Here is a 24,631-nt window from a genome sequence, read left to right on the forward strand (position 1 = left end):
GCGCTGGGAAGGGAAGAAGGTTGCTCTGGTCGCATGTAGAACAAGTGGTAGAAGTAGAAGCAGAAGCAGAAGCAGAGGAAATGAAGATCACCGGCAATTCTCTGATATGCTGAAACACACACACACACACACACACACACCTAGTACAAATCATTCCAACGCATTCCCTATTCGACTTGATGGTCCCCGGGGCTCAAATACCACTGTTACGTTGCGTTGCCCATTTCCCATTTCATTTACAATTGCCGAAGAATCAGGACATAGCAAGACACGCGCTCAATCAATAACGACTGCTTCAACAGCGCTGGAGATAGTTACTCGGCACGAGACCAATCCCACCTCCCCTTACACCCTTGACGCTTTCCTTCACCTCTGCTTCCCACCAACCGTCGTCCTGTAGTCTCATGACGGCGAGGATGTCTCCTTTGCTGAAACTGAGTTCTTCTGGGATCGCCGCTGGATATGAATACATTGCACGTGCTGTAAAATATCGTTAGTGAGTCTTGATAAATTCATCCATATGGGGTTTCGGCTTGGAAGAAAGGGGGCCTTACCATAGTACAACGGGGCTTGTTGTTGTGGGGCTGGTCTGAATGGAATGTTGGCCAGGCTCTTGCTCCTCTCTCTGCGTAGTTCGATTTCAACACTACCTCTGCCTCTTGGATCTCTACCATTGTCATACCCCTGACTCTGAGGCTGTTGGTAACGATCACCACCAAAGCTGGAGGTTGGTCTCATGTTCTGTCTGTTACGTCCACTTCCCGTTCCATCGTACCTCGTTACATCTTGTGAGCTGAGTTGCATCTCCATACCACTTCCTTGCCGTGACGCTTGGTTTGGTGGACCTCTAGGTTGTCTGGCGTGGGGATTCGGGGAGGCTGCCCGATATTGGGAGCTTTGAGAACCTGAGTTCTGATGCATCATTCCAGGGGCTGGGCTACGGGCGCGCATGTTGGGATTTTGCTGATAGTTTTGAGGGTTTGGACTAGCTGCTCGCTGCATTCCAGGTGCTGGACTTCGAGACCGGTATTGTTGAGGTTGTGGGCTTGCACCTCGAGCGACCATGCCGGGAGCTGGACTCCTTGACCGCTGTTGATATTGCTGAGGTTGTGGACTGGCAGCCCTCATCATCCCGGGACCCGGGCTTCTTCGTCCATCACGTGTTCCAGGTCTTGATTGCTGGCTTCCTCTGGGAGCCGAAACAACAGAGTCAGTTCCCCAGGTTTGCGTTCGATTCAACATCTCCTTTTTAGTGTGAGCAGGCTGAGGAACTCCCAGAGCACTTTGAGCTCTTCCTCCTGAAGTATCATACGCTGGAGGTGGCGTCCCACGTTGAGCCGCCATTCTAGCCTGACTTTCCGCACTCATGATTGCTGGTCTTGTGGCCACTTCTTGATCTGGAGCTGGAGTTGCTACTCCATGGTAACGATCAACTGCAACTCTTGTGCTAGCTTGTTTAGACATTCCTGTGCTACCAGAGGTATTCTTGAGATCTGCAAGGGCTCGTGCAATTGGATCGTGCATGTCATCTCCGATAGACGAGGGTGGAAGGAACTGACTTCGGCGACTGTTCTGTGCACTCGACTTGGGTGTGGACTGTTGACCATCAGGACTGGCTACATCAAAAACGTTGTTCCCAACATTCAGCTGAAAGCTAGCTCGAGGATCTGCGGCTTCTTCCCCTTCAGGAGCCACAGCACTGGCATTTCTGTTGAATGGATTCTGGATCTGACGAGTCGGAGATTTTGTCGGACTAGATTGTGTGCTAGATACTGTTGGATTGAGGTTGATTCGACCGTTGCCTGATGAAGAAAGATTCCACGTGTTCCGATTCGAAGAGCTATTGGTGACTGGGTTTTCTTGTTCCTTCCGTGATTTTCGTCTGAATGGGCTATTAAAGAAGCCTGATCTCTTCTTCACCACACTTTTGTCTGGAGATGTCATGCCTGGTAATGGAATTCCATTGATCGGGGCCATCTTGGTCGGAGAAGTGGCTCCCGAAGTAGGTTCTGCACTCGTGAATGAGCTAGGAGCCGAATACTCACTTTGGCTGTCCCTACTTTCTGGTCGAGTGTTGGACGACAATGCAGAACCATTCACCGAGGGGGGAAGATCAGTTCTGCAGAACATGGTCATCCCATCAGTGGGATATTGATTATGTGGCACACTTGGAACATGACCATGCTGTTGAGGAGAATAGTTCGGTGGCACATTAGGCGTTGGTTGTTTGTAATTCAACGGAGCAGGCCGCCCACTGTTGGCATTGGATGGAGTTGGCATATCGTCCTCGCCCGGACCCGTTGGCTCTTCGGACATACGCTGAGGAGTGTCGTCCCGAGTGCTTCTGGTAGCGGCATGAGAATGTGTGGGAGATGAAGATCTGAAAGCTGGGTTGGTGGTTCTTGAGTATTGGGCGACTGTGTAGTTGTCATCTTCATCAATCTCCGAGGCCGCATCGGCATCCCCACGGCAGAAGTTGATATAACGAGGAGCACCACGTATATCCTGGCCGGTTCCACAACTCTTGATGAAGGTGATGATGTCCTTTTCAACCTCACAATTCTCCAAAGCCAGACGGATTTTCTCGCATGAAGAATCGTCGGAGACACATACTGTTGAAGCAATATTTGCAAAGGCCCAGAGCGAGGACTTTGTGAAGTCAAGTCGCTCCTCTTCCAGATCCTGAAACTTATCACATGCTGCTCTCCACTCTTTCGTCCATCGGGCGGTTGTTTCCTCCAAAACTTTGACTGCCATCTCATATTCATTCGAGTTTGCGGCCATGTTTATCTGGGTCTTTTCCAACTTTGACTTGTTCTTACGTTCCTCTTGACCCATGACCATATGTCCCTGAGCAAGATAGCCTTTGATACGCAAGCAGTCCTGCTCGTACTTGTCTCGGCTTTTATAGACATGTGCAGTCTGTTGTTGTTTGGTCTTTAGCAGTCTCTCGATTCCATTCTGCACAATCTTCCTGCGCTCTTTCATGCCTCCAGAGAACGCCGCCAGCGGCTCCTCCAGCTCGGTTCTCATTTGATGGGCAATCAATGCATGCTGCTTGCCCATCGACTCGGTTTCTCCACGGGCCACATCGAGGCTTGCTCGTAATGTACCCTGTTCGGTACTTCCCAGAGGTTTCCTAGACAGGGCGATCAGCTTCTTGGCGTAGTCTTCCTCGAGGGCGGCGCGCGCGTTATAGAAGGCTTTGACTTCGTCGCAGGTGGTTCGGGCATTTTGCATTCGTGTCAATAGAGGCTCGACTCCGGCATCTTCTCGTCCCCAGAAGTTGTTGGAGACTAGATTATGGTCAGAAATCGGCTCAGTCGATCAGTATAACAGAACGACTTACAACACAAAGGTACAGTCGGAGGCCCATCTAACTCGAGGGCGGCGCCAGCCGGCATCTTGCCAGCGGTTAATGTATGTGTTGCTCGGTTTGGTGTGGATTATTGTTGTGACCGCAAGCTCGAGAGACTATACCGGACAGTCAGGCTGGTCAGAGGGCATTAATAGAGTCTGTGCTCTATCAAGTAGGAATGAACTATGATTAGCAAATTGGATATTCGGATCTTGACGGGAGTGGTTGTACATGTGAACTCGAGGTGACGATTGTTTGGGTGTCCTCCGTTCAATGGCGTTGGCCCAGCAACCACATTATGTAATTCTGCCAAGACGTCAATTTCGTATCACGTGAACGTTGCTGGAAACATTATGTGGACTGAACTTGAATACTACCTAAGTACCGCTCGGCGATCAGATCGATGTTGATGGCGTCTCTTTTATCTCAAACAGGTGACCCCAGCCCTTGACGAGCCCAGTATCAACTCCAACAATCCTTAACACGCCCCAGACCACCGTGCTGACCGTATCGAGAACCACGATACCATGACAATTCTCCCAATATTCCACCCGGTTTGCTGCATGCAGATTGGTGCAGAATGTAGTCACTGTCCTAGCCCCTTGGTCTCTCACTTCCAGGACCATCTGGTCCAAGGCCCGGTAGCTAGTATCACCAATCTCATTGTTGTCCGTAATTCCCAGATGGCGTTCTTGTGATTTTCTAATCACGATATCTACTTTGAGATAGTTTGAGCGTATTTTATCGTTGAGCTCCTCCACATACGGTGTTACCAACCCAAGCTCCTTCACTGCGAGTAATGAAAGTGCCTGGTTGAGGGCAGCGTTGAAGTGGTTGCTGGAATTTTGGTCTCGGCTTTTATGGCGGCACATAATCTCTCATCAATATTGAAGCCAAGCCAACCTGCTGATGTACCGCCCCAGCCAATGACATCGACGTGTGCATCTGCGAGGAGTCGAGCGGCTGCCAATATCGTCTCAAGCTCGAATTGTGCATCAGCAGATTCTGAACTGTCGATCTTAGTAACGTGAAAGCGCGAAAAATGCACTGATATGGAGATATCTTCTGACTGAATGGAAGATAATATGGCATAGACCAATGGCTCTAGTGCAGTGTTGGAGGATGGAACAAGAATTCCGATGCGGATTTTTCTGGTCATAATTCTACTCTTCATCAGTAATAATAACTGATAGGTTTGTGAAAGACAGCTTACAAGTTCATTTTGATGAGATCCAATTAAAGTCCAATAAGACTGGTGTTGCTCGGAGTTCCACGTCCTTGCCTAAAGGTCAACTCCGAACGGGTTCCATTGTGTTTCTCTGTATAGCCAGGCTCCGTGAGGCATGAGAAATCGAATCACTGATTATTTCGTAATAAAGGCCCTGCCCAGGCTTCACATATCCCCTATCCATATAACCCCGATGCAAGAATCCTCAAACTCCCGTTCATTCATTGTCGACAAACGAATTGGCGAGATGGCCGAAAAATGGAACCTCGAAATGATCCAGATTTTCTACATCCCGGTACGCATGTAATGTCAAAAAGCCAATCAGACCCAGGTCAACGATAAAAAGAATCCACGAGAGGAACCTCGACCAGGACAGGAGTAAATGCAAGACGAAGATGGCGGAGAATAGCATGCTAGACTGCCATGCATGGAATCGTACATAGTCACTCTTGTGCTCGAGAATGAGCAGAAGTACACCTCCGGCCGGAGGAAGCAGCAAGTACGCAAGCATGGCTTCGTGATCCAGACGCATTGGTAGACTCGTCTGGAATGCTTCAAGATTTTGACCTCGCTCTTCTCGCGATAACGAACCGCCTAAGAACGCATCGTTGGAGAAGGAGCTCGGCGGCGGAAGGGATTGTACATCTGAGATGGCACGTGTGATGCCTTGGGAAGGCCTGTTCTGAGGCGGAGGAGATCGAACTCGTGGTGATTCCAAGGAGCCTCTTTTGCCGGGTGGAGGCGATAGAGCGCGCTCCCTAAATGGCGTCTTCGTTAGTATATTGAACGAAATGTACTATGGGATACTTACAACTCAGGAGACCCGTCCTGGTAGGGTGCAAAGTCCATTGTTTACTTTTGTTGCGTAGTGGTCTGATCTGATAATGGGGATATCGTTGTCGCGCAAACAGCCACGAGATTGTGCGGGCTGAAACTTAGGTGTCTCTCGTTAAAACAGCAGACATTGAGCCCCTAATCCCCTTCTTTGTTTTGTTTCTGCGGTTTGACGTTGCTGACCAGCATTGAAAGAAGAAGAGATGCCTGCGCCTGCCACCCTAAGGTGGTGAAAGCGGCAATGGGTCTATTCTCCTTTTGGAACGGAGTTGGTGCCGCCCTGTGCCGTGGGTCGATCATGGAGATACAGCCTTGTGATCCCAGTCATCATTGTAAGCGCAAAACTCAAAGCACCTCGTTTAAAGTCCTAGGCCACGAAAAGCTCGAGCCTCGAGCCTGGGTACTTTTTGGAACGTCCTAGTCAAGGAGAATCCCTAGCTTAGTGCATCAGGCGTTGTCACAAATCTGGGATTCACATGCATATTCTATTTGATGGTATGCTGTTTTATGATTCCAATGTTCCCCTCAGAAGTTATACCGACTATGAAGTAGTCTTATTCATTGAGTAAGAAATTCACTCGAATAAAATCTACTGGAGATCTGCCAAAAGCTTCTCTTGAAGGAATTCGCCACTGGCTATTGGACCACTGTCTTACAATCACGACCTTAGTGTCTAGATAGCAGTACTTCAAAATGGCCGTGACTAGCTCGCACTACTTACCCTCAATTCAACTAATCTCTCAAGCCTCTGGGATCGTTCTCCCTTCAACAGTCTGAGCTTGGCTCTTCTCACGGTGTTCGACATCTCCTACATCCGAGCCAACAACCACTTCGTCCTTCGTATGGTCCACATGAACATCTGCAGCAAAGACTGTCACCTGCTCTCGCTCGCCGAACAAAGCGGCAATCTCTTCAAGAGGTAGGCCTTTGGTTTCCTTGACCTCGAAGATGGCCCATATCACCGCTACCGTCGTAGCGCAGATGAACACCAGGTAAAATTTCCAGCCAATCGTTCTCATGGCCGTAGGTGTGACTTGGAGCAGGACCTGATTTCACGTTAGGACGGCTTCGATCAACATGTCCCCTGTTGAACTCACGAGATCGGTCAAGGCCAGGGAAGCGATGCCCAGAGACATTCCTTTTGCTCGAAGGTGGTTGGGAAACAGCTCTGGTATGTAGACAACAATCGCCGTATCGAGACATGAAGCGAATATCCAGATATACAGGTAGCTATTGACCCCAGTTAGTGTTTGCTGCTGCTGAATATCTATGCTTTGTCTTTTCAGGAGACACTTACAGGAACGCGACTGCAGTGCCTAATGCTGCCTTGTTTGGATTCTCTGGGACAGGGCTTGCAAAAGAGGCAATCATCGCTGCTACTATAATCAAGCATCCAAGCACGCCTGAAAACCCAAAGATAATCAGTGGTCGCCGACCCCATCCATCCATCAGCCATGCACCTGTGTGATGATTGTTAATCAAGAAATCCCTGATTGTTCAGCGTTGAGGATAGCTTACCTATCAAGGAAGCGAAAATGCCACCAGTGATCCAACCACAAAGTAGAATCAAGGTTTCCTCAACATCGAAGCCCAAGGCTGCATAAATCATGGGTGAAAAATTATTGATGACGACCACTGCCGACGATTGACTGAAGATACCAATAAGCATACCGGTGAGCGCTCGTCTTCGGTAGGATGGCGTCGACCAAAGCTCCTTCCAAGACGAATTCTGCGTTCTGTCGAACTCTGCCTGTGTGCGCATCTGATAAAATTCACTTCGGACAAAGTTATCATCAGCCCCACCACGATGGAGCTTCCGAACCACATTTTCAGCCTCTTCAGTTCGGCTGTTGAGTAAGAGCCACCGTGGAGACTCCGGGAAGATTGGCAGGAGTAGTAGCATCAATACGGGGAAAAGCATGGCCAAACCCAATGGAGTCCGCCACTGAACCGCCGGAATTGTTGAGTGGAAGAATGCTAGCCCCATATATGCGGCGAGAGAATATCCCAGCAAAATGAACACACCACACAAGCCGCCGAAGAACCCGCGCAAAGCAGGAGGTGCAAGCTCAGATACATAGACCCCAGTCACAGGGACGAATGCATTGGCTCCTATTCCCACGACGAAGCGAAAAGCGATAAACATTCCCACGTTCTGAGCCGCACAGCACATTGTGCCGCCCACTATGGCAAGTGTGGAGCAGAACATGATTCCGACCTTGCGGCCCCATCTGTCGCTGACATAGCTGGAGGTGAGAGCGCCGATACACGATCCAGCCTGTTATCATTAGAAGAGAAACATGAGCTTGTGGCAACCAAAGCCACGTGAAGGACCAAGGAGACATACGAAAAAGATACCCGAGAGTGCTCCTTCAAGTGCGGAGGCGTTGTAGGTAGGCAGGAATGTGACCGGATCTCGGAGCTTCATGTACAACAAGAACGATGGTTGTCCCATGGTGGTCGAGATGATTGATGCATTGTAGCCGAACGCCACTTGACCGAGAGCTATGAGGAAGCAGATCCAAAAATTGTACCATGTAAATTGCTTCGAGTTCCCGAAAGCGGGCTTCCGTTTGGTCTCGATGTTGTTGAACATTTCGACAACACAGCTTGTGTATCTCGGTTGAGCAGGACCATGTGGCCTGGAGAACCCCGGATTTTATACGCACATTTCCCCCAAGAGCCCCAGGTCGATAATGGATCTCGATTGGCGTTTCGGGGTCATTTTTCACTGCAAGGCTCCACACCTTAGCCGGCGCACAATTTCCAATTCCCCAATCTCTGGAGAAGAGACTTCAAGGGTCGAGTCCGGTCTGGAGCGTATCCATGGTTTCGGGGCGACAGACGGGGAAGACCCAAGTCTTCGGCACAGCGCTGGATATCCACTGGTAAGGGGATGAGGAGCGATAATACTCACGTGAGAATCGATACAAGGATCTACATTCCGGCTGTGACATGTGTGTTTGTTCTTGAAATGTGGAAGTGAATGTTTTGCGGAGGAAGCGGTCGTTTCGGAGATCATGGCTTTCTGGAGATCGCGGATTGTTCTTGCCGAGCATCATTACGCACTAGATCCTGAGGCCTGCACCTTTGCGGACTTCCCGGAGTCCTGCAACGCAACGAAACTGCATAATGCGAAGACCATGGGTTCTCAGATTAATGACACGACGAGAGCCGGTCGAAGGCTATGGCCCATAGTCTCGAATATACGACTCCCGAGGGGCTAGTCAAAGGCGGTTGAAGGACATGCCAAGGTCCGCGAGGTTAGGGGCAAAAGCGCTACCCCATAGGAACATCTAAGCCAACCATAATACTGGCTGATGTTCGACGCAATTGATGATTCGTACGTTCAGGCTTCGGTCCGCGTTACTCTACGACAGGAACGGAGATTGCTTGGAGCACTGAAACCGTCATATGATGCCGTTCGGCGCGATATCTGGGTTGGGAATGACGACCTGTGTACCTGCCATAGAGTCGAGATGATACTGCAATTCGGAACACGTCAGAGGGGCGAAACAGTTTCATTCGCCTACAGCCGTTCTTTTCGAACAGCGGCTGTTGATATATTCGGAAATATCGGACTGTAATCAATTTGCGGTTGGTGTTCCTGAAGATCAACTGAAGACTGGTACTCGGAGCTGCTGACTACACATTTGGACGACGGAATTGAGTGTAGGGAATTGCCAATATCTTGTCAAGATTTGCTTATTAAGACATGAATGCCGCATAAGAGGGTGACTTACAGCAGCATGGAAATCCGCTCCTAGAATCCTATCAGTCCATCAACATGCCATACACGTCGCCGTGGCCGGCACTTGACATACCGAAATGCAATATTCTGTCGTATCTCTTTCCCCCAGGAGTATCGCCTTCAGAAAAGCCGATATGGATAGATGCCACAGATACCTCAAAGAGCCTGTCGCCAGCTCAAATGTTGTCCTGGATCAAGAGGTTCGCGGTCGGGCTTGATCGACTAGGCATCTCGCAACAAGAGGCCATCATGGTTTTCACCCCCAATCACATCTTCGTACCGATGGCATACCTCGCGGCGGCAGGCTCGCAACGATTTTTCACTGGTGCGAATCCCGTGTACACAGTCCATGAAGTCGCACACCAGATGAAAGCAATCAGTGCAGCGGTGGTGCTCATTCATCCGACGTTGCTGGAGACCGGGCTCGCCGCAGCAAAATCAGCCAATATCCCACTTGAAAAGCTTTTCCTTTTCTCGGATTCGGCACAACCCACAACTTCCGGTGTCCGTGACTGGCGTGTAATAGCAGCTTCTGAGATCGACGCTGCAACATGGGGGTGGGATCTGCTTGAAGGCGAGGCAGCGTTACATACCACTGCGGTGATCAACTTTTCCAGTGGGACGACAGGTCTCCCAAAAGGTGTTTGCATCACTCACCACAACCTAATCGCCAATTCCGAACAAACCATCTATAGTAAATTTGAGGGAACAGGATATTCCATCCAGAATCCTGGTCCGCCTGAACGATGGCTAGCGTTTCTTCCTCTTTATCACGCATATTCACAACTCTTCACCATGAACATTGCATGCAGATTGCAGATTCCAGTCTATGTCATGCCCAAATTTGTGTTTGAAGATTATCTCAGAAATATCCAGCAGTTTAGGATAACATCGATTCAGCTAGTGCCACCCGTCTTGGTCATGATGGCTAAACGACCTGAAATATCACAATATGATATTAGCAGTGTAAAACACTATCTTTCAGGGGCAGCCCCATTGTCGAGTGATCTTCAAAACGATCTGATGAGTCGGTTTGATGACATGGTCATTTGTCAAGCCTGGGGAATGACAGAGACGACCTGCGCTGGAATAAAAACTCCGGGATTCACAAAGGACTTCACGGGAAGTATAGGAAGCCTCCTCCCCAACACCGAAGCTCGACTGGTGAATGAAAACAATGAAGATCTGATCGTCGACGGGGAGCCTGGAGAACTATGGCTGCGAGGTCCACAGATCATGCTAGGATATTGGAAGAACGAAGAAGCCACGCGAGAGAGTCTGACCATTGATGGTTGGTTCAAGACCGGTGATGTAGCTGTGGTCAAACAAGGGAAGTGGTGGATTGTAGATCGCAAGAAAGAGCTGATCAAAGTCAACGGACTCCAAGTTGCTCCTGCGGAACTAGAAGCAGTGTTGCTCGAACATCAGGACATAGCGGATGCTGCCGTGGTGGGTATAACTTTGCACGGTGAGGAGTTACCACGGGCGTATGTCGTCCTCCAGAAGAGTGCAACGGAAAGAACCACGGCCGCAAACATTCAGAACTTTGTTGCTACAAGAGTTGCAAAGCACAAAAGACTAGCTGGAGGCATTGAATTTGTTGACGAAGTCCCTAAATTAGCCAGTGGTAAGATCGTGCGGAAGTTGATCAAGGAATGGGCCAAAAGAGACGCAAAAGAGCTGGAGATGGTCGTCAAAGCCAGACTCTGAAGTAGTTATTCCTCAGCGCCCGAACTGTAATGTCGATAGACAGAAACGCCATATCCAGAGTTTATGTCTTGAGATACATATCGGATCTTGGTACAATTGGCTCTCGACCATCGCGTGTCATGGGAGAGTAGAGATTTCCAGCGGCCAGGAGCATTTTCTCACGATAAAATGAAGACATAGATTGTTCCATGCTGAGAAATGGATCCGCATGATCTTATGCCAGATCTTGAATTAGATGAAACCCTTGTATTTCGAAGTTGATTGATGGTTGGAGGCCGGGCTCCCCCGCATTGGCGCGTATGCCCGCGGTCGTGCTTCTGGTGATCACTGCCAACTTTGTCGTGATAATGCAACATGTCCATTGCATGCAACCGTTTCCGAAGGCAAGGTCCGAGGTCGAAAACTGACCAATCCTGTACTATCAAGTAGGTCTCCTTTTGCCCTGGTACTAAACATAAAATCCCTGATATTGTCTTGATACCCATCAAGACAGGGGCGATTCAGGAACCACACACGACACCCTTCGAGCTCAGTGGCCTTTTCAATTGTTCTGTGGATCAAGGAATTATTTTCTCAACCACCAAAGGGGGATAATGTCGTATTATGATGATAACGACTCATCTCAAAAAGCGAACAGGACTGCGTTGAAGAAAGAGGTGCAGACAGTGATTGTGATAGGATTGGGGCAAATGGGACGTGAGTGGTACTGTTTTAGTGATATTGCGATGATTTGGCCGCGGAGCATGCGACGAAAAGCCTTGCGCTAACTTGCTAACAGATAGCCATGCTCTGGCCTACCATCAAAATCCAGGATTCTCTATTATTGGGCTGGTGGATCGTGGTCAAATAACCATTCCCGAGGAGCTGAAAGAATATCCCCTGCTACCTGACTTTCAGACTGCTATGGAACTCAGACCAGACGTTGTTTCAATAAACAGCCACACCGACTCTCACGCAGACTATGCTGTGGCGGCAATGGAAGCTGGTTCCCACGTGTTTGTCGAGAAACCGCTTGCTCCCACAGTCGCAGATGCAGAAAGAGTCGTGGCGACTGCACGTCGAACCCGGAAGAAACTTGTCATTGGGTATATCCTGCGACACCATCCGAGTTGGATAGAATTCATCAAGCAGGCACGCTACCTCGGGCCACCGTATGTTATGCGAATGAATCTCAACCAGCGCTCGACGGGCAATGCTTGGGTCATTCACAAGCGACTTATGCAGAGTGTAAGTCCTGTTGTTGACTGTGGTGTACATTATATCGATGTGATGCTGCAAATCACCGACAGTCGTCCAGTGCAAGTGCGTGGCATGGGTGTTCGATTGTCGGACGAGATCGATCCGAATCAGGTCAATTATGGCCATCTTCAGGTGACTTTCGAAGACGGCTCAGTAGGCTGGTACGAAGCAGGTTGGGGACCCATGATTTCCGAAACCGCATATTTCGTCAAGGATGTTTTTGGACCACGAGGCTCGGTTTCCATCGTTATGGACGAGGGTCTAGGATCTTCAGACATCAATAGTCATACGAGGACTTCTCGGATCCGAGTGAACCACGTTTCTGATGGAAATGACAAGATGTTGTCCATGGCTGGTGAGCCTGATCATTATGGACTTTGCGCTCGGGAGCAGGATTTCCTGCTTAAAGCAATTCGGGAAGATCATGACTTAACCCAGCACATGAATGATGCTATCCGCTCTCTTGCTGTGGTGCTTGCAGCAGACCGATCGATGCGCGAAAAACGTGCCATTGATCTTGATCTGTGATTTCATTTGGTACTGGGATTTAGACAGGGCGTGGGGCAATCTCAATCGACGGCCATATAACATTCTTTGCTCTTCTTCGCACGCCTGTGCTCCTTAATGATATGGAGAGTATGCCTTTCCATGATGCAGTATTGCAACATTTGCTGCTCAACCAGTCTCTCGTACAGACACCCCCTAATGAAGACTGTAGAATGGCATGTTCAAGCACAGTAAAGGCATTTGATAAGGTAAATATGGTGCATCTGTTTGCCTAACAGCTGTGGAGTTGCACAATCGACGATGCTCAACATCTGTGCATATTTTTGGACAATAGTCTGAATCACAAAGTCTCTGTCTCTTGCAGGACTAGGATGTGAGATTCTTTGATGAGTTGCGGTTGGGTGTGCTCCGTTAGATACACCAGTATTGGAGTGGGAACGTGTGAGGGACAGCGAGAAACTAGCTCACGCAGAACCTCTACCGCCACGGCCTACACCTACTCGACCGATACCAGAGGTGACTCTTCTTGATGAACTCGTCCCTCTTCTGGTGCCAGTCGTAGTGTTCGTTGAGCCACCCATTTGGACATACGAAGTAGAAGTTGATGAACTCGAACCTCTTCCTGTAGTGCCAATCCTGCTTGAACCTTTTCCCCTGGTGGGTTTAGACTGTTTAGCCAGCAGGTCAGCCTTGCGTCTTTCCTCTTCTTCGGCTCGTTGAGCGGCCGCGGATCTTCGTTCTAGTTCCTCAGCTTCCTGGCGTGCCGCTGCTCTCTGCTTCTCAGTTGCTTCTTGTTCAATATTGGCAATATCCTGGGTCGCGCCATGCCAATTTGGATCAAGTATGAGACGCTGATTATGCTCCGTCTGAGAAAGAATCCGAGTCCAAGTATTGAGTAATGTTGATGCAGCACTGACTGTGGTATTCACGGCCTGTCTCTTTATTAGCGTTTGGTTATTGTGTACTGACTCCGTATTTGCGAACCTTAATATTGGCTTTGGCTTTTCCAAGGCTTTCGATGACTCCCTCTATGGCTTCATTGACCTTACGGATATTTTCGAGCTCACGACGTAGTTCCAAGTCCCTGGCTTCCTGTTGTTCGTAAGTGGTTCGTGGTTTATCCTGACTAGGCTTGATGGGTGAATCCCAAAGGCTGGATTCCCCTTCTTGATCTTCCTGGAAAGTGGAGGAATCTGGATCCATGATGAACAAGAATTGATATATTTATGGGATCGTCGACCGGATTTATTATGGATCACCAGGAGCAACAGTTAGAGGGGTACTCGATCTCAGAAACTCATACCCAACACTCTACGCGAGTCACGGTAGTGAGCGCGTACTCGAGGTCTTGGCATATTTGCAAGACAGGCATTAGTACTGTTTGCACTGTTTGCTTGGTTTGGCTAGTTTGCAATGTTCCCAGCCCCGTGCAATTTGAATGCCAACCTCCGGCTATTGCGATGGTCGATGGTGTTGGCCGCCCTCGACCTTGCTGTCGTCCTATCCTTAATCGCACTTTCTTGTGTGTCCCTATAGCCCTGATATACCTTGGTATTGCTGTCAGCGCATTTGGATTATTTTGGACAGCCTTGCGCTGACTGCGTGTGACAAGATTTTTGACCATTCACTGTGTTGTCGACAGCGCAACCACATTCACTCACAATGGCTGCCACGCCTCCCCTACAAATTCTCTCTAGTCCAGCTACACCTCCTAGTCCCCTACATGGTGCCAAATACGATCGGTCGAGCTACTTTCCTACCAGGCGCTCAACCCGCGCTGCGACCAAAACCACATCAAGAAGCCAGCAAACTACTCCAGATCCTCCTCGCCGCAGTTCCAGAGTCGAGCAAGCAACCACCCCCCGCTCTCCGAAGTCCAGGTCCAAGACACAGACTGCTGCAGGGCTTCAATCACCAGAAGTGACTCCCAAGACAAGGAATTTGCGCCGCGTTCAGATCATGTCCCCCCCCTCTCCTAATCCTACATCGCTGTCCTCCGCTACTCATCCCCCACCCACTAAATCCAATTCACACCTTCAACCTCAGTCGTCTACAACCACAGCAATCCTGGACGGCATGTTACCTACTCCTGTGAAGACACCCAAAAAGAAAAGCGTCAACGCAAATGCGACAACCACTGCGAGAGCTTTGTTTCAAGAACCGCAAATGACTGCTCAACTGGCACCAGTTCAGCCAGGTCCCCGTCGCTCTCGTAAACCCCAGCGCTTCAATGGCTTCTCACTTGAGACAGTCTCTGGACAAAACGATGTCGACGGAGGTCAAATTCAGATATTCACAGACTCGCGCGATCGTGTGCCGCAAGCTGATCACACCCTGACCAATCCATTCATCGAGCGCAAGCGAGACCGCGAAAGTACGACGCCGCCTACAGTTGTGCGAACTTCCAAACGCCGTAAAGTCAGCGCCAGGACGAGGATTGACCCCCAAGTTACTGATGCCATCGACAAGGATGAAGGCATGGTTTATGTATTGTAAGTTCTTATTGCTGCAGTTCCAACTGAGATTTACTAATCGTTGTTAGTCGCGGTAAGAAGGTGTATCGACGTTTCACCGATCGAGGGGATGAAGAAGAATCAATTGACGAGGAAGATCTGGGTCTTTTGGAGTACACCGCCAATGGCGCATCTGAAGTGAAACCTCTCAAAACTCTGTCTCGCCGCTCAATCAAACCTAAGCGATTGTTCCAAACTGATGCTCAGAAACGCGCAAGAGAGGAAGAAAAACAAGAAGAAGCAGCCACGGATATCGAAGATGATACTGATGATGCAAGAGACGGTCCTTCGACTTCCACTTCACTTGAGTCTGCATCGAAGCTTGGACGTGGAATGAGAACCAAAAAGCGCACGCTGGCAGCTCTTGACCGCAGCAGCCCTGAAGAGCAAGGTTCGAGAAGTTCACAGAAGGGAAGTCCATTTGACTCGTGGCCTAGGCTGAAGCCTGGTCGAGGTGCTGGATCCCAAAAGGCAAAGAAGCGAAGTGCAAATGAAGTGAATCCTGACTTGGGCGCTGTGGGAAATGCTTTGGAAGCGAAGAAGGCTAGGACTTGACGTGACGGTTTGGGTTATGTGGAATTGGGCTTCCTGAAAATGATTCTGCTTCTATATTTCAATCAGGCCTGTGTGACAGGATGGTTGGATCTTGAAATCTCGTGCTCGTTCTTTTTTCAGCGAGGGGGATCAATCTTGAACTTCGGACCAGGACTATCCATGTGAGCAAGGATGGGTTGATCATGAGATTCTACAAGGTAGTCTGGCCAAGACCTTGGAGTGTGAGTTTATAGGATAGGAGAAAGTTGCAATGACCACCACAATTGAAATTCAATCTCACGTGATTGAGATGGTCCTCAAATGGATACAATGCACCCTTATGTAATAGCAGTCACGTGAGCCAAGCCTTCTTCAGACCAGCAATCCTCGCAAGTGCCAGCAGCGTCTCTATCGATTTGTGGAGTTTCTAGTACAGAAGTGAAAGAACAAGTCACAACTAACACTTGCCTCTACCTTCACTATCAATTTCATCTTCATCTCACGCTATTAATCCTCACTTCACGCGTTTCTCCACCATCTTCACCTCTTCTGTAGAATATCTCAGACCTCCCTCCCTCTGCTCGTCTCTGCTGCTCCCGCGCCCCGCTGCAGCAGCCTCCCGTACCATCACCCATCTTTTCAACAAACATCCACCTCCTCCATCCACGTCTGCCTTCTCAGGGTCATGATCGCTTCCCATGAGCTTCGATAACCCCTCCTCTTTTTCGACTGCTTCTTCTTCCGATAAAACTTCTTCCAGGCAGTCACGACCCCAGCAGTCGCCCTGGGGACAGCCGTTTTCTATCCGACGTCCTTTGACACTAAACACCACTGCACCCACGTCCGCAACCTCTGCAAGTGTCAGTGCCAGTGCGACGCGCAGGGAACACATTCAAACTCCTTCCGACGCTGACCTCTACAACTCTTCCATCTCTCCTTCTTCCAACAACTTCCCTCCTTTAGTGGCTAGCTCCACTGCTCGCTTTGGCTCGCGCCGAGGCACGCCTCCAAGTTCATCTCATTCCAACTCGCCCATCACCGGTCTTCAAACTGGCGCTCATCAGCTGCAGAGTTATCAATCCCGCTCCATCACATCCCCCAGATCCAGAACGATCACCCCGTCCCAGTCGATTGTTGCAGGCACTGCAGGCACCTTCTCTCAACCAGCCCTGGGGGCCGGAGGTGGTGGTGTTTTCGGCAGGAGTGGTGCATACTCCCCTTCTTTGATTGGCAATACTGGCGTTGGTTCGCCCACTGCTCTCAACTTTGAGCGCTCTCCTAGCATATCTTCCAACGTGAGCTCAGCAGCTGCACCCCCTTCTTCTCTCTCCAAGATCTCGGCCACTCAAATCCTTCTCTTGCTAGATACTATCAGTGAGAGGGAGGGCAAAGCCAAGTGGGACAGTAAAGCAGAAAAGGTCAGAAAACTCCTCGACTCAAACGGCATGGAGGTCTTCGCACAATTCTTCCGCCGAACTGTCATCCTCAACTCGGCTGCCATCTTCTCCGGTGCCAAAGACTTTGATCAGGGCAGCTATAAACTTCTCCGACAGGAACTCGACAAAGTGCTTTGGGACTACGAGCAGTCCTCCAAGATTGCTGAAGCAATAGACAACTCGAAAGAAGATCTTTTCCGAGATTTTGACCTTACTACCTTCATTCAACACTTCTTTAATGACACACTACCTCAAGTCATCTTGGCTATTGCCTTTACAAGATGTGGTCGAACTGATTTACGAGCCAAGGCCGAAGCTTTTCTGATTGACTTTGCCGCATCGTCGCTTCGTACACTCGCAGAAAACCGTGGTAATTCTCAAGCCTTCTCCATTGATTGTATCTGTTCAGTCATCGAATACTATGCTCTCGCGACAGGTATCAACACTCAGCAGCAGAAAATCGACCTTTGGACTGCCTTATCTTCACGTTATGCTGCGTTAAAGCCAGACCAGTTCAGCCCTGCCTTGACGTCCTCACAACTACTACGCTTGCCAAACGATGCACGGGAATTGGCACGTGCTCTACAGCGAAGTGGCCCTAAACCTCTAGCAAGCAAGCAAGCGGCTCAGGATTTTATCGGCACTTTTGAGAATGGACTTTTGAATGAGGCCGAGGTTGCCAATGCAATTTTGTTTCTAGTTTTCTCATTCAACCAGCAGTACGAAATCAATCATCTGGTGACTGCCCTTCAACCAAAGAAACTGGATTGGAATATTGTCGTGCAAGGATTCGACATAGCTGGACTTCGTCTGCGAAGGGATTGCTTTTCGCGCCTGTTGAATGCACTGAGAGGGCCTGCAGCAGAGAATTCATCCTTTGACTTGCAAAAGTTGTGGGGTGGCCAATGGCAAAATCCTGATACTCAGATTTCATTCTTGGGGGGCTACCTGGCTGGTTCACCAAAGGAGCTTCAAGTCACTAAAATCCCAAACCTCCGTTCCAGTCTTTCGCTGGAAGAGTTCAACAATCAATCTAGCGAAACCAAGCAATTACTCGACGCAGAACTTGCGAGTCCTTATGTCTCTGCGGACGCTTGTCAGGCAATTTTTGAGATCGTGCTTGGACCAAATGCAGCACCTGATGGCGAAGATCGTCTAGACATCTTACACGATGTTTATCAGTCTCATGCAGCGATTTTTCTGCTGTACTTGTCTCGCATCAACGCAAAGCCATGGGCTGCTGATCAAGAGAAGTTCATCGCCGAATGCTTCAGTGTCTTTCTTGAAAAACAACGACCTGGCTATCAACCAGTCCTTGATACACTCTCATCTCAAAATCCGCAATTCCTGTTCGACCTCTGTCACCTTGTCTTTCAGCTTGATCCTCGGCAGACAGAGACGATCTACGATCGAGCTGAGGAGTTTGGGTGGACTGAGAGCTTTTTGAAGCACTGGTCCAACCCATTGGCACTAGACATTGCTTGTATTCGAAACAAGACGGTGCCAGACTTCGACCTTGACAAGTACATTTCAGAGGCAGCTGAGGCCCAACCCAATCTTGGCATGATCCTATGCAAATATCTTCGAATAAAAGCGGACGATGAGTTCCGTGTTCAGAGAGGCGAAACCGCACCACAGTCAACCCCACTCAGTTTGCGGACCGTCCATACATTACTCGAAAAGTTAGAGGACTATCTCGACAACCGAGAACTTCTTGAAGCTGCCCAGACCACCTGTCTCCAGACATATCCGCGGCTGATGAATTATGGTGCTGGCTTCGATGATGTTCTCGAAAAGAGCAGCGAGGAAAAAGGAAACAAGCTTCCTGAAGCAATTGACAAGCAAATGTCGGAACTCTTTGGAAGGATGTATCGATCTGAGTTGTCCATCCGTGACATGGTCAATGAGATGCGAAGATTCAAAACATCTCGAGATCCCGATCAACAAGATCTCTTCTGCTGCATTGTTCATGGCCTTTTTGACGAATATGTCTGCTACAACGAATACCCGGAAGATGCACTTGAGAAGACTGCACTGTTGTTCGGCAGCATCATCAAGTACAAGCTACTTCCTTCCATCCCACGAGAATTTGGTCTTGCTCTCATACTGCGAGCTGTCCGCGACCATGAAGGCGAGTCTCTCATGCACCGGTTCGGTATCGAGGCGCTGTTGCAGATTAGTGATCAGCTTGCCGAGTGGCCAGGCCTCTGTAGTTTACTACTGCAAGAGCCTTCACTTCAGCATCCAGAAATCCTGCAACGGGCAGAAGAAGGCCTAAGAGCAGAACAAGCAAGCGGCAATGGTGTGGGCACGAATGGAACCACCAAAGCAATCACAACTAATGGTGAAGAGCCCACAAAACTTGATACTGGTCGAGGATTTCGAGGGTTGCGTGCAGATCAACCACCACCTCGATCAAATTTCCGAGATCCTGATCAGAAAGTTCAAGAAAAAATTCTTTTTGTCATCAATAACCTTTCCAAGGACAATATGTCAACCAAGTTTACAGATTTGAAGGAATCATTCAGTTCGGAACACTACCAGTGGTTTGCATCATATCTCGTCGAGCAACGTGCTAGGCTGGAACCCAATAATCAAGAGATGTATATGCAATTCATCAAGTTAGCCGATGATCCTCTCCTTCTTTCAGAAATCATTCGAGAGACCTACGTCAGTGTCGCGAAGATGATGGGTGCTGAATCGACAATCAACTCTGCTACAGAGCGAAGTCATTTGAAGAACCTCGGTGGCTGGCTTGGTTCTCTGACTTTGGCACAAGACAAGCCGATCAAACACCGCAATATCTACTTCGTCGACCTTTTGATTGAAGGTTATGAGACCCAACGGTTGATACTGGTAATCCCATTTACCTGCAAAGTTCTTGCACAAAGTGCACGCTCGGTCGTGTTCATGCCCCCAAATCCGTGGCTGATGGAGATTATCCAGGTTTTGGTTGAATTGTATCATTTTGCCGAACTCAAACTGAACTTGAAATTCGAGATTGAGGTTTTGTGTAAAGATCTCTCCATCGATTTCAAGAAAGTAGAGCCTGCCACACTCATAAGAGACCGACCACAAGCGGATGACGAAATCACCAATCTATCTGGTCTGCCGGACGGCCTCGAGTCTTTTGATGACATGTCATTGAATGGTGCCATCAATCGTGGTGTGCGTGAGCGGTTATCAGCTCCAGAAATTATGGCGACACTTCCGAATTTGGAAGAGGTGCTCAAGTATCCACCTACTTCAAACAACCCTGCCGACCAGGCCATGGTCAAGAACATAATCTATCGGGCCTTTGATCAAGCCATCCAAGAAATCATCGCGCCAGTGGTCGAGCGATCGATCACCATTGCCTCGATTTCTACAGCGCAACTCGTGGCAAAGGATTATGCCCTTGAACCTGATGCAGACAAATATCGCGAAGCTGCTCGCCACATGGTCAAAGCTCTTGCAGGAAGTTTGGCTCTGGTCACTTGCAAAGAGCCTCTCCGAATGAGCATCTCCAACTATATTCGCCGACCAGCGCAGGAAGACTTGCCTGAGCAACTCTTACCGGAAGGTGCCATTCTTATGTGTGTCAATGACAATCTGGACCTTGCCTGTAGCTTCGTCGAGCAAGCTGCTGAGCAACGCGCTGTCCCCGAGATTGATCAAGTCATAGAGCCTGAACTGGAAGAGAGACGTCGATTTGTTGCCGAGGGTGGTGGTCGAGACTTCATTCCTTCTGGCATTAACCGTTGGTCAGCTTGGATCCCTGAACCATACAAGCAAACTGTGGGTGGATTAAACGATGCCCAAAGAGCTGTGTATGAAGACTTCGATCGCCGGGTTCATGGAATGAGCGCCAACCATGTGCCCAATCCATCCGTGGACTCTACTGGACGACAAATACCCGATGTCTTGCAGGAAGCCCTATCCATGCCAACTCTGTCTACACCAGCTGAACAACCTGTTCTGCCACACCAGAGTCCTCTACTGCAGCAGGAAAACCGTATTCTCTCGGCGTTGCAACAGCCCCGTGTTAATGGGTTTCCTGAAGCACTTCCTCCCCATGAGAGAATATCCATCCTTATCGAAGATGTCCAGAAAGCGGCCCGCGCATCCGAGGCGACCCGATTGAAAGATTTGGAGAAGAACAGTTCCATATTTCAGGATTTCCGCCAAATCCTAATTGTCCTTACCTCATCGACTCGCCCAGCAGTTGATTTGCTGGCTAGGCAAATTGCTGAGAAGATATGCAACATATTTGTGTCCAAGCCACCGCAGGGATCTCTCGAAGCGGAGGTCTTGGCATTTTTGTTGTCCAAGCTTTGCCAGCTTTCCGAGCTCATCATTCGGGATGTTTTGCGTTGGATGACAGCCAACGAAGACCTTTTATTGGGAAGCTCGAATGTGGTGGTCTCTCTGCTGGCTGTGGGTCTCATGGAGTTTGCCAGAGTCGACGTCGCCATCTCGACGGTACTAATAGCTCGCAATCACCATGGTTTACAGGTCTTCGCAGACATACTGGACCAGACCTTGTTCACCGATGAGCCAACAGCGCTCCGTGCTGACTTTGCCAACAGCATGATTGCCATGTCAGCATGGCTCAAAGAAGACTCTGAGGTCCCATTGGCAACCGAAATCAATGAAAAGTTGAAAGCACACGGGTTTTCACAATTTGTGAGCGTTGATGTCCCCGACAAAGTCAAGGTGAAGCAAGACCAAATGCGCTACGTTTTCGACGAATGGGTGGGAATCTTTGAGAACATTGGTCCAAATGAAGGTACCTGCGCAGCGTTCCTCAAGGAGCTTCACAAAGAGCAGACGATCAATAGCACTGAAGATCTCACCGAATTTCTGCGCTTGTGTCTCGAAGCCTGTATTGATTGTTACGAGCGTGAGGCGCAAAGCCTTCGGGGTAGTGTGGACGTTGCATTCTCTCATGCCGACGCACTCGCTCGACTTGTGATCTTGCTGGTTAGGTTCCAGGGGGACAATAACGGAGCTGTCCAAATCAACAAAGCCACATATCTTCAGAATATTCTGACAGTTCTGGTGCTGATACTCAATCATCATCAGGTCATGCGCGGGGTGGCTTTCCACCAACGCCTCTTCAATCGCCTGTTCACCAGCATGCTCTATGAATATTCCTCAGCTAGACTGGAGGAGACACCCGATCACAATGATCTCATGCTAGCTTTTGCGAAGTGCTTCAAATCCTTGCAGCCAGCATGGTTTCCCAGCTTTACGTATGGCTGGCACAGTCTTGTGCTACACCGAGTATTTGTCGGTGGAATTCTCAGAGCGAACAATCAACGCGGGTGGGACAGCTATCGAGAACTTCTCGGGTTACTGCTGTTGTATATCTCGGAATTGTCGAAGACGCCTGGACTTGATCTTCTGAACCTCGATCTGTACAAAGGTACGCTCAGAAGCATCTTGGTCTTACTCCATGATTACCCCGAGTTCCTCTGCGAGAACCATTCGTATTTCTGCTCCAGAATCTCATATGGAATTCCACAATTGAGAAACCTCATTCTCACGGCCAAGCCATCGGCCTATCATGACCTTCCTGATCCCATGACGCCTGGACTCAAAATCGAGCGGCTGGATGAAATGAAGCGAAACCCGATTCTCGCTCACGATCTTGATGCGCCACTTGAGCACGAAGGGTTGAAGGAAACAATTCACAATATCGTCCAAAAAACCATGGATATTGAAGCCGGGTTGAAACAAATCAAGGCCGCGCTTCAAGTCGATAGCACACAAGCATCAGCGGTTGCTCCACCCAAGAATGTGGAAATCATCACGGCTCTGGTCCCTTTTACTGGCCAAGAAGCTTTGAACAGCGCGCCTGGAAGATTCGATCCCAATTCAGTGCATGTTTCATTCTTGATGAAACTTGCTTTTGGACTGGACTACAGCGGGCGATATCAGTTGGTGAACGCGATTGCTGACCAGATCCGCTACCCCAACACTCACACCGACTTCTTCTGCAAATTGTTGCTTCACTTGTGGGGAAGTGGGACCGTGGACGAAGCACAACGAGAACTTCGAGAACAAATTGCTCGTGTTGTGTATGAAAGACTCACGGTTGCGCGGCCACACGTTTGGGGTATGAGCATTCTCTTCCTCGAATTGCAGCAAAACACCACGTATGGCTTTTGGGAGTCGATCACGCCTGATAGCAACATGCAGCAGCGTCTCCAACAGGCCATGCGGACTTCTCTTTGAACCGGTGATTGGCGACAGCACAGCGCATGATCACGGGGACGAGGTTGTAGCATAATAATAGGTTGAAATCCAAGCAGTTGGAGGAAGGGGGCAGCCAATACCGACTGGACATGAACCAGTCAGCTTCTTGTACAAATTTTCTTGCGCGACGTCTTATGCCAGGTGAGGGCATTTTTCCATTGGCTGTGCGCTGCATATCTACGATGGAGTGATGGGTTCAATGTGCCAGGGTTGAGGATTGGATGGCTGTCCACTTGGAGCCCATTGCAAGGAAAGGGAGGAAAGAAAAAGGATGTAATTGCAGCATGAGCAATGAGGGAGTTTTGCGGTGGCATTCAAGATAATGGATGTTGCTAAAAGTGATGTTATCTTAATGGCACTGACCCAAGACCAGGCAGCATAGGCGTTTTCTTGTCGATGGTATGGTGCAAGACTGTGGGATAGACCAAAGGGCTGAGGTGCATGCAGAATGGGGAATATGCACACCAGCCTCTGGGTTTGTCTACGATGAATTGTCAAACTTATCCACCACACCTTTTTTGTGTACCATAGAATGGTTTGAATGAAGGTATATTTTGAAGCAACGAATAACCGAGTTTCGAGGTGGCTCCGTAGTGGCTGTGGCTGTACATATGTTCAGCGGTCTGAGCACACCGTTCAGTATGTGGCGTTTGAGCATTGTGTCCTACTCGGTATGTTCAATTTCTGATGGACCACAGGTGTCAAATAGAGCAGAAGCAAATTGGTCGAAAAATGAAGACCATGTCAGGCTGAACAGTGGCCAGACCCGTCGATACAAACCAACCAAGCTGAGATGCCAGTGGTCCAAGCCAATGTGAGATTAGACTGACTGCTTAAGGTTAGGCGAGTGGACTAGTGGTCCATCACTTCTTCACTGGGCCGACCGCCCCCCCCCCCCACATGTGATACTTTATTTTCGCTGACGGATAATCTTCGAGTGCATCCCGAGTCCCGACTCGTCCAAATCCCTTCCATTTCGAGTCTCTCCTGTGAGCCCGATATGCTTTGAATGGACGGATTCTCAAGGATGTGGCCTTGGGGAGAGAGAATCAGCAAAGACGATTTCCCTGGTTTGAAGACCAGATCCCGACACACAAAGTGTCAAAGTCAATCGAGTTAGTGGGTGGACATGATTCGTGTGGAATGACACCCCGGCAAGAAGGAGCATCCACCGTTGACATCACCGCCTCCATCTCCGAGAAGGAGCTTCCGCCTTGTGCCCTCTGTCCAACTTTTTTAACGTGTCACCAAGCAATGCATTCCGTCGATCGATCCCTCTCC

At 49.3% G+C, this 24,631-nt stretch overlaps 9 protein-coding genes across 9 annotated transcripts; 4 read left to right on the forward strand and 5 right to left on the reverse strand.

The window, feature by feature from the left end:
* Nucleotides 1-295: 295 nt before the first annotated feature.
* LTR84_007805 (uncharacterized protein) lies at nucleotides 296-3,404 on the reverse strand (the record flags this gene model as incomplete). The annotated part of the gene is made up of 3 exons (XM_064851357.1): nucleotides 296-480; nucleotides 555-3,296; nucleotides 3,350-3,404. The coding sequence occupies 3 exons, from the start codon at nucleotides 3,402-3,404 to the stop codon at nucleotides 296-298; spliced, it is 2,982 nt and encodes a 993-aa protein (XP_064710360.1).
* Nucleotides 3,405-4,145: 741 nt separating this feature from the next.
* Nucleotides 4,146-4,579, reverse strand: LTR84_007806 (uncharacterized protein; the record flags this gene model as incomplete). Its single annotated transcript, XM_064851358.1, has 2 exons — nucleotides 4,146-4,521; nucleotides 4,572-4,579. 2 exons carry the CDS (start codon nucleotides 4,577-4,579, stop codon nucleotides 4,146-4,148), a joined length of 384 nt encoding a protein of 127 aa, XP_064710361.1.
* Nucleotides 4,580-4,803: 224 nt separating this feature from the next.
* LTR84_007807 (uncharacterized protein) lies at nucleotides 4,804-5,435 on the reverse strand (the record flags this gene model as incomplete). Its single annotated transcript, XM_064851359.1, has 2 exons — nucleotides 4,804-5,344; nucleotides 5,398-5,435. 2 exons carry the CDS (start codon nucleotides 5,433-5,435, stop codon nucleotides 4,804-4,806), a joined length of 579 nt encoding a protein of 192 aa, XP_064710362.1.
* Nucleotides 5,436-6,160: 725 nt separating this feature from the next.
* Nucleotides 6,161-8,016, reverse strand: LTR84_007808 (uncharacterized protein; the record flags this gene model as incomplete). The annotated part of the gene is made up of 5 exons (XM_064851360.1): nucleotides 6,161-6,466; nucleotides 6,518-6,650; nucleotides 6,718-6,880; nucleotides 6,939-7,698; nucleotides 7,768-8,016. 5 exons carry the CDS (start codon nucleotides 8,014-8,016, stop codon nucleotides 6,161-6,163), a joined length of 1,611 nt encoding a protein of 536 aa, XP_064710363.1.
* A 1,191-nt stretch (nucleotides 8,017-9,207) lies between these two features.
* On the forward strand, nucleotides 9,208-10,881 carry LTR84_007809 (uncharacterized protein; the record flags this gene model as incomplete). Its single annotated transcript, XM_064851361.1, has 1 exon — nucleotides 9,208-10,881. One exon carries the CDS (start codon nucleotides 9,208-9,210, stop codon nucleotides 10,879-10,881), a length of 1,674 nt encoding a protein of 557 aa, XP_064710364.1.
* A 689-nt stretch (nucleotides 10,882-11,570) lies between these two features.
* LTR84_007810 (uncharacterized protein) lies at nucleotides 11,571-12,648 on the forward strand (the record flags this gene model as incomplete). Its single annotated transcript, XM_064851362.1, has 2 exons — nucleotides 11,571-11,577; nucleotides 11,660-12,648. The coding sequence occupies 2 exons, from the start codon at nucleotides 11,571-11,573 to the stop codon at nucleotides 12,646-12,648; spliced, it is 996 nt and encodes a 331-aa protein (XP_064710365.1).
* Nucleotides 12,649-13,091: 443 nt separating this feature from the next.
* LTR84_007811 (uncharacterized protein) lies at nucleotides 13,092-13,830 on the reverse strand (the record flags this gene model as incomplete). Its single annotated transcript, XM_064851363.1, has 2 exons — nucleotides 13,092-13,559; nucleotides 13,612-13,830. The coding sequence occupies 2 exons, from the start codon at nucleotides 13,828-13,830 to the stop codon at nucleotides 13,092-13,094; spliced, it is 687 nt and encodes a 228-aa protein (XP_064710366.1).
* A 459-nt stretch (nucleotides 13,831-14,289) lies between these two features.
* Nucleotides 14,290-15,695, forward strand: LTR84_007812 (uncharacterized protein; the record flags this gene model as incomplete). Its single annotated transcript, XM_064851364.1, has 2 exons — nucleotides 14,290-15,119; nucleotides 15,170-15,695. The coding sequence occupies 2 exons, from the start codon at nucleotides 14,290-14,292 to the stop codon at nucleotides 15,693-15,695; spliced, it is 1,356 nt and encodes a 451-aa protein (XP_064710367.1).
* A 677-nt stretch (nucleotides 15,696-16,372) lies between these two features.
* On the forward strand, nucleotides 16,373-23,329 carry LTR84_007813 (uncharacterized protein; the record flags this gene model as incomplete). The annotated part of the gene is made up of 1 exon (XM_064851365.1): nucleotides 16,373-23,329. The coding sequence occupies one exon, from the start codon at nucleotides 16,373-16,375 to the stop codon at nucleotides 23,327-23,329; it is 6,957 nt and encodes a 2,318-aa protein (XP_064710368.1).
* Nucleotides 23,330-24,631: the final 1,302 nt, after the last annotated feature.

This window comes from Exophiala bonariae (genome assembly GCF_035927105.1).
Source record: "Exophiala bonariae strain CCFEE 5792 chromosome Unknown scaffold_3, whole genome shotgun sequence".
Lineage (NCBI taxonomy): Eukaryota > Fungi > Ascomycota > Eurotiomycetes > Chaetothyriales > Herpotrichiellaceae > Exophiala > Exophiala bonariae.